The sequence below is a fragment of the Nematolebias whitei genome, chromosome 2 (assembly GCF_014905685.2).
Source record: "Nematolebias whitei isolate Nwh7 chromosome 2, NemWhi1, whole genome shotgun sequence".
NCBI lineage: Eukaryota > Metazoa > Chordata > Actinopteri > Cyprinodontiformes > Rivulidae > Nematolebias > Nematolebias whitei.
This window is the reverse complement of record NC_056499.1, coordinates 45765934-45778190: the sequence shown is the minus strand read 5'-3', so window position 1 is coordinate 45778190 and position 12257 is coordinate 45765934. Positions and strand designations below refer to the sequence as shown.

General features: G+C 43.0%; 1 protein-coding gene across 1 annotated transcript in view; it reads left to right on the top strand.

Moving 5' to 3' along the window:
* The window catches only part of LOC119427012 (C-myc promoter-binding protein), a 167259-nt gene that overhangs the window by 101035 nt on the left and 53967 nt on the right, over positions 1 to 12257 (top strand). The window contains exons 20-21 of the mRNA XM_037694588.1: positions 7066 to 7207; positions 8309 to 8437. Coding sequence (XP_037550516.1) covers positions 7066 to 7207; positions 8309 to 8437 — 271 coding nt within the window. The remainder of the gene's footprint in view (positions 1 to 7065; positions 7208 to 8308; positions 8438 to 12257) is intronic.

The following is a 12257-nucleotide window of genomic DNA, read 5'->3' as shown; positions in this document are numbered from 1 at the left end:
CAGAGTGAGAGCCTACGTGTAGATAATAATGACCAACTGACCAAGAAGAACAGAGTGCAGTGATGAATATGATAGTTACAACCAGTTATGAATGTTAGAGTGCCATAGTAGACAGCATCCAACATCTGCAAGCAGCTGGCAGGAGCATTCATGTAAATAATGTCACCATAGTCAACGGCCGGTAGGAAGGTAGTGGTTACAAGGCGTTTTTTTAGCATTTAGAATTAAGCTAGACCTATTTCTGTAAAAGAAATCCATTTTTAATTTCAGTTTCTTTATCAAGTTTTTGATAAGTGGTTTAAAAGAGAGATGTGCATCAACCAAAATTTCCAAGTACTATATTTGTAAGAATCTACAAACTCAAAAGAAACACCATGCATGGGTGAGATAGGAAGAAGAATTGTTGGCACCGACTTTCTGTTGGAAAACAACATCACTTTAGTTTTGTCAGCATTTAGCACCAGCTTGAGATGGCATACATCTGACTGAATTATGTCAACTGCAGACTGGATAAGCTGGAAAACCTTGGCAACTGTGTTAGCTCTTCAATAAACAAGTGTCATTGGCATAGAAATGCAAGGATGTGTCAGGAATGTTTTGACCTACATTATTTATATAAATTGTAAAAAGAGTGGGACCTAAAACTGAGCCTTGTGGCACACCATTAGTGACTGTTAGGTAGCTAGATGAAGTACCGTTATGTCGAACACATTGCCTCTGACCTGAGAAAGAGTTTGAGAACCAGCCAACAGTGTGATCTGAGAAGTCAATATCTGAGAGCTTGTGGCATAAGATGTCATGATCTACAGTATCAAAGGCTTTGGACAGGTCTAAGTAAAGAGCAGCACAGTAATACTTAGCATCCAAAGCTTCAGCAACATCATTAAAACCTTTAGCAAAGCAGTCATTGTGCTACATTGTTTCCTGAAGTCAGATTGGAGAGAAGAAGAAATATTAAAAAGAGTCCAAACACTTCTTGACTTGAGTATTTATCAGTTTTTCTAAAACCTTAGCTAAAATACAGAGTTTGGCTGATAATTAAGAGAGGAAGGAAGATACAGTGAAGAGCAGGAAGCTATCCAGAGGAAGAGGCTAGCCAAGATTAAATGGGACAGTGAGAGGACTGACAGTAGACAGGAATATAAGAAGATGCAATGTAGGGTACAGAGGGAGGTAGAAAAAGCAAAGCAGAAGGCATATGGGGAGATGTACAACAGGCTGGACACTGAGGTGGGACTGAAGGACTTTTATTAACAGGCGAGACAGAGGGATCAGACTGGAAAGGATGTGTAGCACGTTAGTCTTGTTAAAGATAGGAATAGTAATTGTTAAGAGGCCTGGGAGGCCCGGAAATGGAAATGTGAATAACGCTCCTACTTTTATAGGAGACCGTATTTATGTGACACAAACATCAGATTGAGATGTGGAAACATGGTGAGTCTTCATCTGATCACATTTTACTAGATTTTATTAGATTTCTAGGTTCTAGAATTGCGCCGTTCAAGGTGGCTGCATGTTGGAGCAGCTCTGTTACATTCATTCTGAGATTTTGCTTTTGGAAACTTTAATTTCTCTTTTTCTGGATGTAAACCACATTTTTTTGGATGATTGTTTCCTCTGGTATCGGATGCTGTTCAGCTGGAGGGATTTTTACTGAAACTTTTTTAGTTTGAGACATTTGTTATGATGCGGAACCATAGCAACAAGGCTGTTTTCTACAACCAACAGCGGCTGATTAACATCTCAAAAGCTCAAATAATATCTAAACTACAGCCCCAAATCTCAAATGAGTTGAAAAGGATGTTCTGTGGATGCATTCTCATCTATCTGCCAGCTGTGCTCGAGTGCCTGACCACTGAGATCCAGGAACTAGCAGGAAACACGGCTCATGACAGCAGAAGGACAGCATCTTCCCTCGGCACATACAGCTGGCTGTCCGCAGCGACGAGGATCTCGGCAGACTGCTGGGAGGAGTGACCATCGCACTGGGAGGAGTTCTACCCTGCATTTTGACGGTCCTACAGCCCGAGGGAACCGAGAGGCCAGCCGAGTCTGGGTGAATGGATCGGACGGCATCTGCAGCCAGTTTCTTAGGATCCACTGTGGGATGGACCTTTACAAGAGATCCTTCCTGTCTACAGCCATCAGTATCTATAACATATCTTAATGAAATTAAGATAACGCGTTACAACAACAAATAATTTCCCTTTGGGATTAATAAAGTATTTTTGAATTTGAATTTGAATTTACCAGCTAGGAAGTGATCATTGACCCACTGATAGAGACTGCACTCTATGAGAACAGGCGGCATCAGAGGGCAGACTTGGGTCAAGCTGCTCCTGCTGGTCACAGGACTGGATCGTACCAGGTGCTGACCCTACATCAAGATGGGCCCAGTTAGAGCTGGACAATAACTCGATATCGATATATCTCGCGATATACTTTTATTCAATAACGATGATATGAGTTTTAAGCACATTTTCAATATTTTGGTAGGATTACAGCATTTCACTGACGTATTTCTTTTTCTGTTCGGGTTGAAGCGGCCACTTCAGTTTCAACCCGGACAGAAAAAGGTGCGACACAACTACGTAAGTGTGTGGTGACGTAATGTTACACAGAGCTCAAGTCCAGATGGTGTTAGTGGTAGCAGGCTAAGCTAGGCTAATCTCCAATGCGCGTTAAGTTTTCGCTTCAAAAAGAGTGCCCATGATCGTCAGAATGTGACTGAACAAGCTTTCACAAGCGAAGAGAAAGCAGATGACATCACTGATAAGAGAGAAAAGACTAATTTGCTGGTTTGGAAGTGGTTCAGCTTTCTACCATACCATACCATACCACTTTATTTATAAAGCACTTAAAACAGCTACAAAGCCAACCAAAGTGCTGTACAGACAAAACAACAGGTAACACACAAAGCAAAATACAAAATGAGGTAAATCAGAATATAGACAAAAAATCGATGCAGATAATGACGACAAACCAGTGTGGAGCATACAGGATTCAAAACACAGATCATCTTGTGTTGAAAGCTACTGAATTTTTTAAACGGGACTTGAAAACTGAGAAGGAGGGGGCCTGTCTGACAAGCAGAGGTAACTCGTTCCAGAGTCTTGGTCCTGCTACAGAGAAGGTCCTATCACCTCTGCGCTTAAGACAAGTTCCTGGAACTGTGAGGAGCAACTGGTCTGCTGACCTCAGGGAGCGTGGTGGGACATACGGTTGTAGCAAATCAGAGAGATGGGGGGGGGGGGGGGGACACTGTTCAGTGATTTGTAGACATACATGAGTATTTTGAACTGTATTCGAAAGTGAACCGGTAACCAGTGCAGTGAGGCCAAAACTGGTGTAATGTGCTCTCTTTTGCCTGTACTGGTTAAAAATCGGGCTGCTGCATTCTGCACCAGTTGTAGTCGTGCAATGGAGGTCTGACTGATACCAAACAGGAGCGAATTGCAGTAATCAAGCCTAGATGTAATGAATGCATGTATTACTGTCTCCAGGTTATTTTTGGACAATATGGGCTTCAGTTTAGACAGCCGCCTCAGTTGGAAGAAGCATGATTTTACATGATTGTTAAGCTTCAGGGAAGAGTCCATTATCACTCCCAGATTAGTGACTCTTTGTTTTTCTGACAGGGTTAGAGCGGAAAGGTCAATGCAGTGGTTTGTGATTGTGTCGTTGGGAGGGAACAACATGACTTCAGACTTCTTTTCATTGAAACTTAAGAAGTTTAAAGCCATCCAGTCCCTGATGTCAGCCGGGCAGTTGAGCAGCGGTTGAATAGAGCATGTACCTTTGTGTCTTAGGGGGAAGTAAATTTGACAGTCATCGGCATAGAAGTGGAAGGGCATGTTGCGTTTCCGGAAAATAGCACCAAGCGGCAGCAGGTATAAAGAGAATAGGAGGGGACCCAGGATGGACCCCTGCGGAACCCCCCATTTAAGCTCTGCCTCTGCGGAACTAAAATCCTTGATGGAGACACAAAAGGATCTGTCAGTGAGGTAAGATCTGAACCAATTGAGGGCTGATCCTGTGACGCCCACCCACTGCTCCAACCTAGCAATGAGGATCTCATGGTCGATGGTGTCAAAGGCGGCTGTGAGGTCCAACAGGACAAGCAGCACATAATCACCGGTATCTGTGGATCTGAAGATGTCGTTAAAGATCTTCAGCAGGGCAGTTTCAGTGCTGTGGAGAGGTTTAAAGCCAGATTGGAAAAGCTCTAAGATGGCGTGATCCTCCAGGAAGCACTTCAACTGGGACTCGACTATTTTCTCCAGTACTTTAGAAACAAATGGGAGTTTGGAGACAGGCCGGTAGTTGGAAACGACTGAGGGGTCAAGGTTTGGTTTTTTCAGGAGAGGCTGGACAGCAGCATGTTTAAAGGTTTTTGGCACCACGCCAGTGGATAAACTGTTTACTATGGCAAGAATGGATGGACCTACGATCCGATAAACTGCAGGTTTCAGTCAGTGTGCTGCAAAATGTGACGGAGAGTTGTTCTAACTAGCAGTTGGAACATCTAACTTGTTCCACTTGACAGAAGATGATGAGAGTCACAAGATGAAGCACAATAAAAGTCTGAGCCAACGTGTCCCTGAAACACCCCCAGCGCTGCATTTTTTTTGTTTTTGTTTGTTTTTATCATTTATTCATTCATTTAAAATAAAACAAATTCATCAGAAAGAAAAAAAAAACATTGAATTGACAGGTTGCACAAAGAAGAACATTTTTTAAATCTGCCACTAATTTAAAAAATACAAAATAACTACAAACAAACAACAAACTTGACTTGAAGAATCTCCAAACTGAAAACAAAAAAACTTCAGGTATCCTTCACCTGGTCCTATACCTTCTCAACAACTTTAACCATCATCTTTTAAACATATAAATTGTTGTAGAAATTTTTATCGTCATCGTTCAGAATCAAATGCTAAATAAAATGGAAATAATATAAGTTATGTAATCTTTCTGTGTGGCCTGGTACCAATTGACCCACAGACCGGTACTGGTCCCCAGCCTGGGGGTTGGGGGCCACTGCCATACAGGGCATGTGCAGAGGTAGAACTAAAGGTCCCAGTGTGACACCCCATCCCACCCTGCACGCACACCTGTCTGCTGTTACAAACCTCCCAAAGGGGAGTAAGAGAAGCTCACTGGGACCTTGTTGCCTGCTTATCTGTGGGAAGGATCACTGACATGAGGGAGGGTTGTCTGGGTGTTCCTCTGGCTAATCTATCGACAAGTCGACGGCATCCTGACAGCTTTCCACTGAGGCAGAGTGCAGTAGTCCCTCGTTTATCACGGGGAATCCATATTCTGAAGCTCCGCAATAAGATAAAATGCAAAGTAGGGATAGTAGTACAAGTAGTAAGTAGTAGTTTATTTTAGTATTTATACATATTAAGGCATTTTAAACCCTTCCCACACTATTGCAATATTCTAAACTCTAAAAGTGCATTCACACTAGCCCTGTTTAGTCCGCTTTAATCGAACTCTAGCTCGTTTTCCTAGAAAGTCCGGTTCGTTTAGGGAGGTGTGAACGCGCCATCGAACTCTGTCACGGAACAAAAAGGCAAACTCTGGCCCGGGCTAAAACCTAGGTCTCGGTCTGGTAGAAGAGAACTCCAGTGCGGTTCGAGTACAGTGTGAATGTAAACAGACCGGACCCCGCTCTGCAGGACAAACAAACACGCATTTCTCTGACCTTATATGGAGCCGTCAGCTGCCTTGTGTGAAAAACAATATTCTCCATGGTCTTCTGTCTCATCTTCTGCTCATGCTAAGTCCATTTTTGAAAAATGACAAAATATAACTCCTAAAACTGCTAAACCTTGATGCCACTTCGTTTTTATTTTTATTTCCAGAAGAAGAAGAAGACGTGTCTTCAGAGGTTTTTGTGTCGTTTCTTTCAGTAGTTCTTGGTGCAGCGCCCCCACAGGCGAGCGGGGGAATAGGTTGGTTCAACAGGTTGACTCGACTGCACAGTGCAGTGTGAATGCAAACTCACCAGCTCAAATGTAAACAAAAGCTCATGAATATTGGTCCCGAACCGAACCGAGTCTACCGGACTATCTAGTGTGAAAACGACCTCAATTTTCTAAAAGAGCACAGAATGTCATGGTTTTAGCTCTCTGCCTCCGCTGCTCTCAGCCACCTGCAAGCGTTCTTGGCCACGCCCACTCCTCCACTCTGCACCGAGAACAGCTGATCAGCTGCAGGAGGAAGCTTATCCTGTAGTGTGACCTGCACAAAGGTGCAGCAGGTGCTAAATGTTTTAAAATAATTTATTTTAAATAAAAATTCCATGCTGATTGTACAGCACATCCATCAATCAGCCAATTGTGTGTCATGTCTAATCTTATTTTGAAAAATCGTGATAGAGCAAGTCCACGAAAAACGAACTGCAAAGTAGCAAGGGACTACTGTACAGACAAAATCCTCTTCGTCCAGAGGGCCTGCGAGGATCGCACGCTGACTCTGCTCTGAGTCATATCGGTGGAAGCAGACCTCGGACCTCCCAATTGTGGCTGGATCAACCACAGGAGAAATTACTAGTTGAGTTTTGATCAACAGTCGACATTGGTCAAAGGGGTCTGAGCTCATGGCTTTCTAACAGTAATGTTGTACCAAGTGAGGAGAGTGTGATGGAAAGATAGGAGTACTTTGAGGAGCCAATGAATGAAAACTATGAAAGGGAAATAGGAGAAGAGCCCATATAAAGTAGACGAGGAAGTGGGAAATATTAGTTATGATCAAGTTCAGAAAGGTTTGACGATTGTAAAGAAGGCTAAGACACCTGATGACATACCAGTGTAGCTGTGGAAATGTCTAGGAGAGATGGCAGTGAGGTTATTGATTTGATTAATCAATGGCATTTTTGAGAATGAAAAAATGTCTGAGAAATGGAGAAACATTTTCAAACATAATCCAGACTCTTCAAGCTCAGGGATTTGTTCAGGAAATCTGAGGATTCTAAGTTGTAAAAGCTTCACTGAGCTTGTTTTTTTACACTCCAGCCATCTCACTGAAATGTTCTTTCTTCCTCTGCTCCATATCCAGGCAGTGTTGGAGAGCACATGGCCTTCCAGCACCAGAGGAGGATACTTTCTGTGGATGAAGCTGAGAAATGTAATTTTGGGTGTGGCACAGTTCAAACAGGCTCTACGACATCATAGACCCCTCACCCAGAGTCCCCTCTCAGGTAATGGATCAGTACCACAGCAGGACTGAAAGGTTTTTATGTTTACAAACACGTTTTTTTATATCTAAAAAATAAGATATCTTGATATCTTATAAGATTTTAACTTGGACGTTACTGTTTCAAATTTCAGTTTAAACTTCAAAACAATTGTAAATGCTGCACAGTGATGGAAAATGGCACAATCATATAACGCCCTCAGTGTAGCCACCCAATAAAGGACTTGTGTGCCAGGATATTAGTTTGATCCACACACAGTGGATGTTAAAGTAAATATACCACACTCCCTGTGAGTAAGCAGGCTGTGCAGTCAGTAAGATATTATTATTCTTTTTTTTTTTTTTTTTACAATTAATTAGAAAATTATAGTTCGGATAGAACCATTACACAAATAATGTGGCAAAAATATAAATAATTTAGCACTTTGTTGTGACTTTTTGGTTCTCCCGTTTGGTCTAGGGCAGGGGTCTGCAACCTTTACAATCAAAGAGCCATGTCTGCCCCTTCGTTCACTAAATTAAACTTGTCCAGAGCCATAAAACCTGCTACAATTGTCATTATCAACTAGTGGCCCATGGGCCACTTTAAGTTTGTTAGTGGGGCTTTTCTGGCCAGTAGGTGTGAAATTATACAACTAAAAACACCCAGTGATTGTTAACATTGATATTTTTACATTTTGAGACTTGTAAAGGAAAAAAATATATAGTATTTTGCCAATTTAAAAAAAAAACAATGAAATGTGCAGGCTTATGTGTTTTTTTTTAATTGTGGAGAAAGTGAGTATTCTACTTTGAAGAAATAAAGTTATAGGGAGTATAATTTATTCTGTGTATTAGTTCTAGTATCCACATATTTGCAAGGGAAATGACAGGAAAACTGCTAAAACTAGTCATTTTTTGTTGTGGGTATAACATCCAATGAAATTCAGTTTTATGTTAGTTTTGGTCAAAGCTTGAAAGAGACGCTGCGGAGGAACCAAAGAGCCGCAGGTTGCAGACCCCTGGTCTAAGATAATTGATCAGGAATGAAGTGGTAACAAAGGTTTAGGTGCTGTGGAGCAGAAATTGAGCCCTACTTGCTTTAACTCGTGTTGTTTTTGGGCAGAGGGCAGCGACCTGGACGCAGTGAGTCACAGCAGTATGGATAGTTCTGCCGACACTCACCCGGCCGAGCAGGGCCCCTTCGCCTCAGACGCCATCAAAGTAGACCCCACTGATGATATATCTAGCACAGGTACACTTCAAACGGTTTCTGCTTCTGGCAGCCATCTTGTTGTACATATTTGTCTTTTCTGTCACTGACATTGTTTAATCCTGACTGCTGATCACTGACCATCCTTGTTCCCCTCTTCCTTTGACATGTTTTCCTGTCTGGTATTCCATTTTTCTTTCATCTCTTGTTTTGAAACTATTACTCCCTCATCACTCTGGTTTCTGCTCTGCTCTGTAACCCTGCCCTTCACTTTGGCCCTGCCTGTGTTGCCCTTGCATGCAGTTGGCCGTGGTGGCGGCAGCGTGGGCGCCAGGCCCATGGTGGCCCAGTCACACTGGGTGGGCTCTGAGCTCAGAGAAGCCACTCCCTACCCAGGTAAACTTCTCAACCAGTCTGCCTCTTTTTTCACTCTGTCTGATCAAAACTGCCCTGCATCATTTTTTTTCTTCTGTCATTCTCAGACTCCTCTCATCTGTCACCCCTCTATAGTCAGCTGTTCACTCCTTCTCCTGTCCTTCATTCTTACTGTCACCCATTGGAATGTTTGGTCATTGTTAATTATGGAGTGTGTTGGAGTAATTATGGAGCAGAGAGGGTCATTGTTTTAGATTAACTGCATAATTTTCATTTTGGGGATAACGCCTGTACAGGCAGCTTGACCTTGTGTCCTGGACAGAGAGTTCATTTATAATTACAGTGCTAAAAAAGCTTTTTACTCACTTACCATCAGTTACAGTATTACAAGGAAGCTGTGCAGAGATGTCAGCGTGAGAGCTTCATGGAAAAAAAGAGGAATAAATCATCAGACAGCTGGTTGCCTGGAGACCCTGAGGAGACTTAAAGTCAGACGGAAGCGTCAGCCTTGAGTCTTAGCATCTGAATCAAACTGCAGCTGTGAAAATGTTTTATTTTCCCGCAAGGACAGAAGAACTTTGCGTGCCCTGAGGAGGGTTCCTTTATCCATCACAGCTCAGCTGCTTTCTTTGTTTCTCTGTTTCCTCCTTAACACAGTGGAAAATCACATTTCCCCCCTTATTTTTATATCAGCTGCTTCTTCTTCTGTCATCTTTTCCCTCTTCAGGGTTCTCCACAGCGAGTCATCCTCCTCCACCTCACCCTGTCCTCTGCATCCTCTGTCCTCACTCCAACTACCTTCATGTCCTCTCTAACTACATTCATATATCTCCTCTTTGACCTTCCTCTTTGTCTTTTTCCTGGCAGCTGCATTTCTAAATCTTTCTACCAATATACCTACTGTCCCTCCTCTGGACATGTCCAAACCACTGTCCCTCCTCTGGACATGTCCAAACCACCTCAGTCTGGCCTCTCTAACTTTATCTCCCAGTTGTTTAACCTGTTCTGTACCTCTGATGATCTCATTCCTAATTTTATCCTTCCTTGTCCCTCCTAAAGAGAACCTCAACATCTTTATTTCTGCCACTTTCAGTTCTTTTTCGTGTCTTTTTGTCCATGTCTCTGTCTCCAGACCCTATGACATAGATGGTCTCTCAACTGACCTTTGCTGACACCCTTTTGTTACAAATCACTCCTGAAACTTTTCTCCATCCACTCCATCCTGCCTGGACTCTCTTCTTCACCACTTTACCGCACTCTCCATTTTCCTGGACAGTGGACCCCAAGTACTGGAAGTCCTGCACCTTTGTGACCTCTGCTCCTTGTAGCCTCACTGTTCCACCAGCTCTCATTCACATACATGTCTTACTATGACTCACTTTCACTCCTCTTCTTTCAAGTGCATACCTCCACCTCTTCAAGTTCTCTTCCACCTGTTCCCTGTTCTCACCACAGATCACAATTTCATCTGCAAACATCATAGTCCATCAGGATTCCTGCCTGACCTCATCTGTTAGTTGGTCCATCACCAGAGCAAAAAACAAGGGGCTCAGAGCCCTGTTGTTAAAGTGTTTAACACTTTAGTCAAAGGAGCTTCCGGGTGACGTGGATGAAATGGACACGTGAAATATAGCGCTGGTTTGTCAGCCAGTGATAACCCCATAACTCGAGGATTTATCAATTTATCACTCAAAAAAATCAGTCTAACAACACCTCAAAGATGAGCCAGGAGAGACAAGCGAAGTCCGGGACAAAAGAAAAAAGAACTGATAAGAGCGCTAACTACGGTGCTGAGCGCCCTGGCCCGGAGGATAACTCTGAAGAGGCCAATTTGACAGCTACTGACAGCAACATTCGCTCTGTCATAACTGAAGTCATGGCTAAGGGGCTGTACGAATTAAAATCACAGATGAAGGAGAATCTCTCTGCTTTTCGGGAGACATTAAAAGACGACATGAAGACTCAATTAAATGAGTTAAGTTATAACACCAACCAGAAAATACAAGTTGCCACCGGAAAGACCGAGGAGGCTACACGGCGTCTGGTGGAGGTTGAGAAAAATATGGCCAGGGCAGAAAAGTGGGACACTCTGCTTGAGCTTTAACAACCAACAAATCCTGAAAAACAAACTGTCGGACCTAGAGAGTCGCTCCAGTCGGAATAATATCCGCATATACAGCGTCCCGGAGATTGAAACCCGGAGGGCAGCTCCGTATCACGGTTTGTGAAGAATTTAATAATATCTGAGCTAGGTGAAAACTTGGACATTCAACGGGGAGCAGACCTGAGAATCGCACGGGTGCACAGAGCACTAGGTCCCCGGCCACCAACCAGAGCACCAGCCCGCTCCATAGTAGTTAATTTTTTGAGATTTACTACAAAGGGCAAGATCCTCCAGGCGGCCTGGAAGAAACAGCTGTTTGTTCACAACAGATGTGTTTACTTTGATCATGATTACGCAGATGACGTGCAGCAGAAAAGAAAGGAATATATCCCGATAAAGAAAGTGCTTAAAGAAAACCATATCCACTTCCAGACACCACTGACAAAGATGAAAATACACTTTCCTACCGAGACTCTCACCTGCAGTAACGCCCATGAAGCAGCTGAGGAGATGGAGAAACACGGCTACCCGACGGGACCAGTACAATGAAAGAAACCCAGCGGACATAATGAGGAGACCCTGACAAAGTTGCTACCGTGGCGAGTAATAGGAGAAACATGCGAGGAGGCCATCAGACAGCGTTTGAAGGAATTCCAAAGAACCACCAGGGAGGACGCAGAGCATGAAGAATTGTGAAAACAGGTGCTTGTGACTGTTCCTTCATGCTTGTTGACTTGTGTGTAAGTATGGAGGTAACAGAAATAGAAATAACTGCATACATAAACAATCCATGGTAATGAGGACTGTTGTATGAATGTGTGTGTGTGTGTGTGCGTGCGTGCGTGCGTGCGTGCGTGCGTGCGTGCGTGCGTGCGTGCGTGTGTGTGTGTAAAAAAAAAAGAGGTTAGAAAAAATGATGAGGGGTTTTGATGGGGCTGTTTCAGTTCATTTCTTTCCACTGACCTACCTGTTTGGGTAATATATGCACATGTATATATAAATACCCAGTTTCTGTTTTGTTATCTACAGACTGTTGAAGAGGGGCCCCACCTTGTGGCTGAATCCCCTCACTGTTTTCAGAGGAGTTTGTTTATCCTCTCAAATGGAAGTCTGGCTTATTTTTAGTTTTAAGATCTCAGTTTATGTTTCTTTTTGTTATGGGCAGTCTTTTGTTGAGTTTTGTTTCTCTTTCATAACAGAGGGCACAGGATTACATGCAACAGGTGCAGAAAATAAACTCTCAGGAAAATACTTCAATACTATAAATTCTTGTTGTTGAACGTGAATGGTTTACACAGTCCCATAAAACGGAGTAAAATGATAGCAAAACTAAAAAGGGAGAAAACTGATATTGTCTTCTGGCAGGAAACACATCTGTCTCAT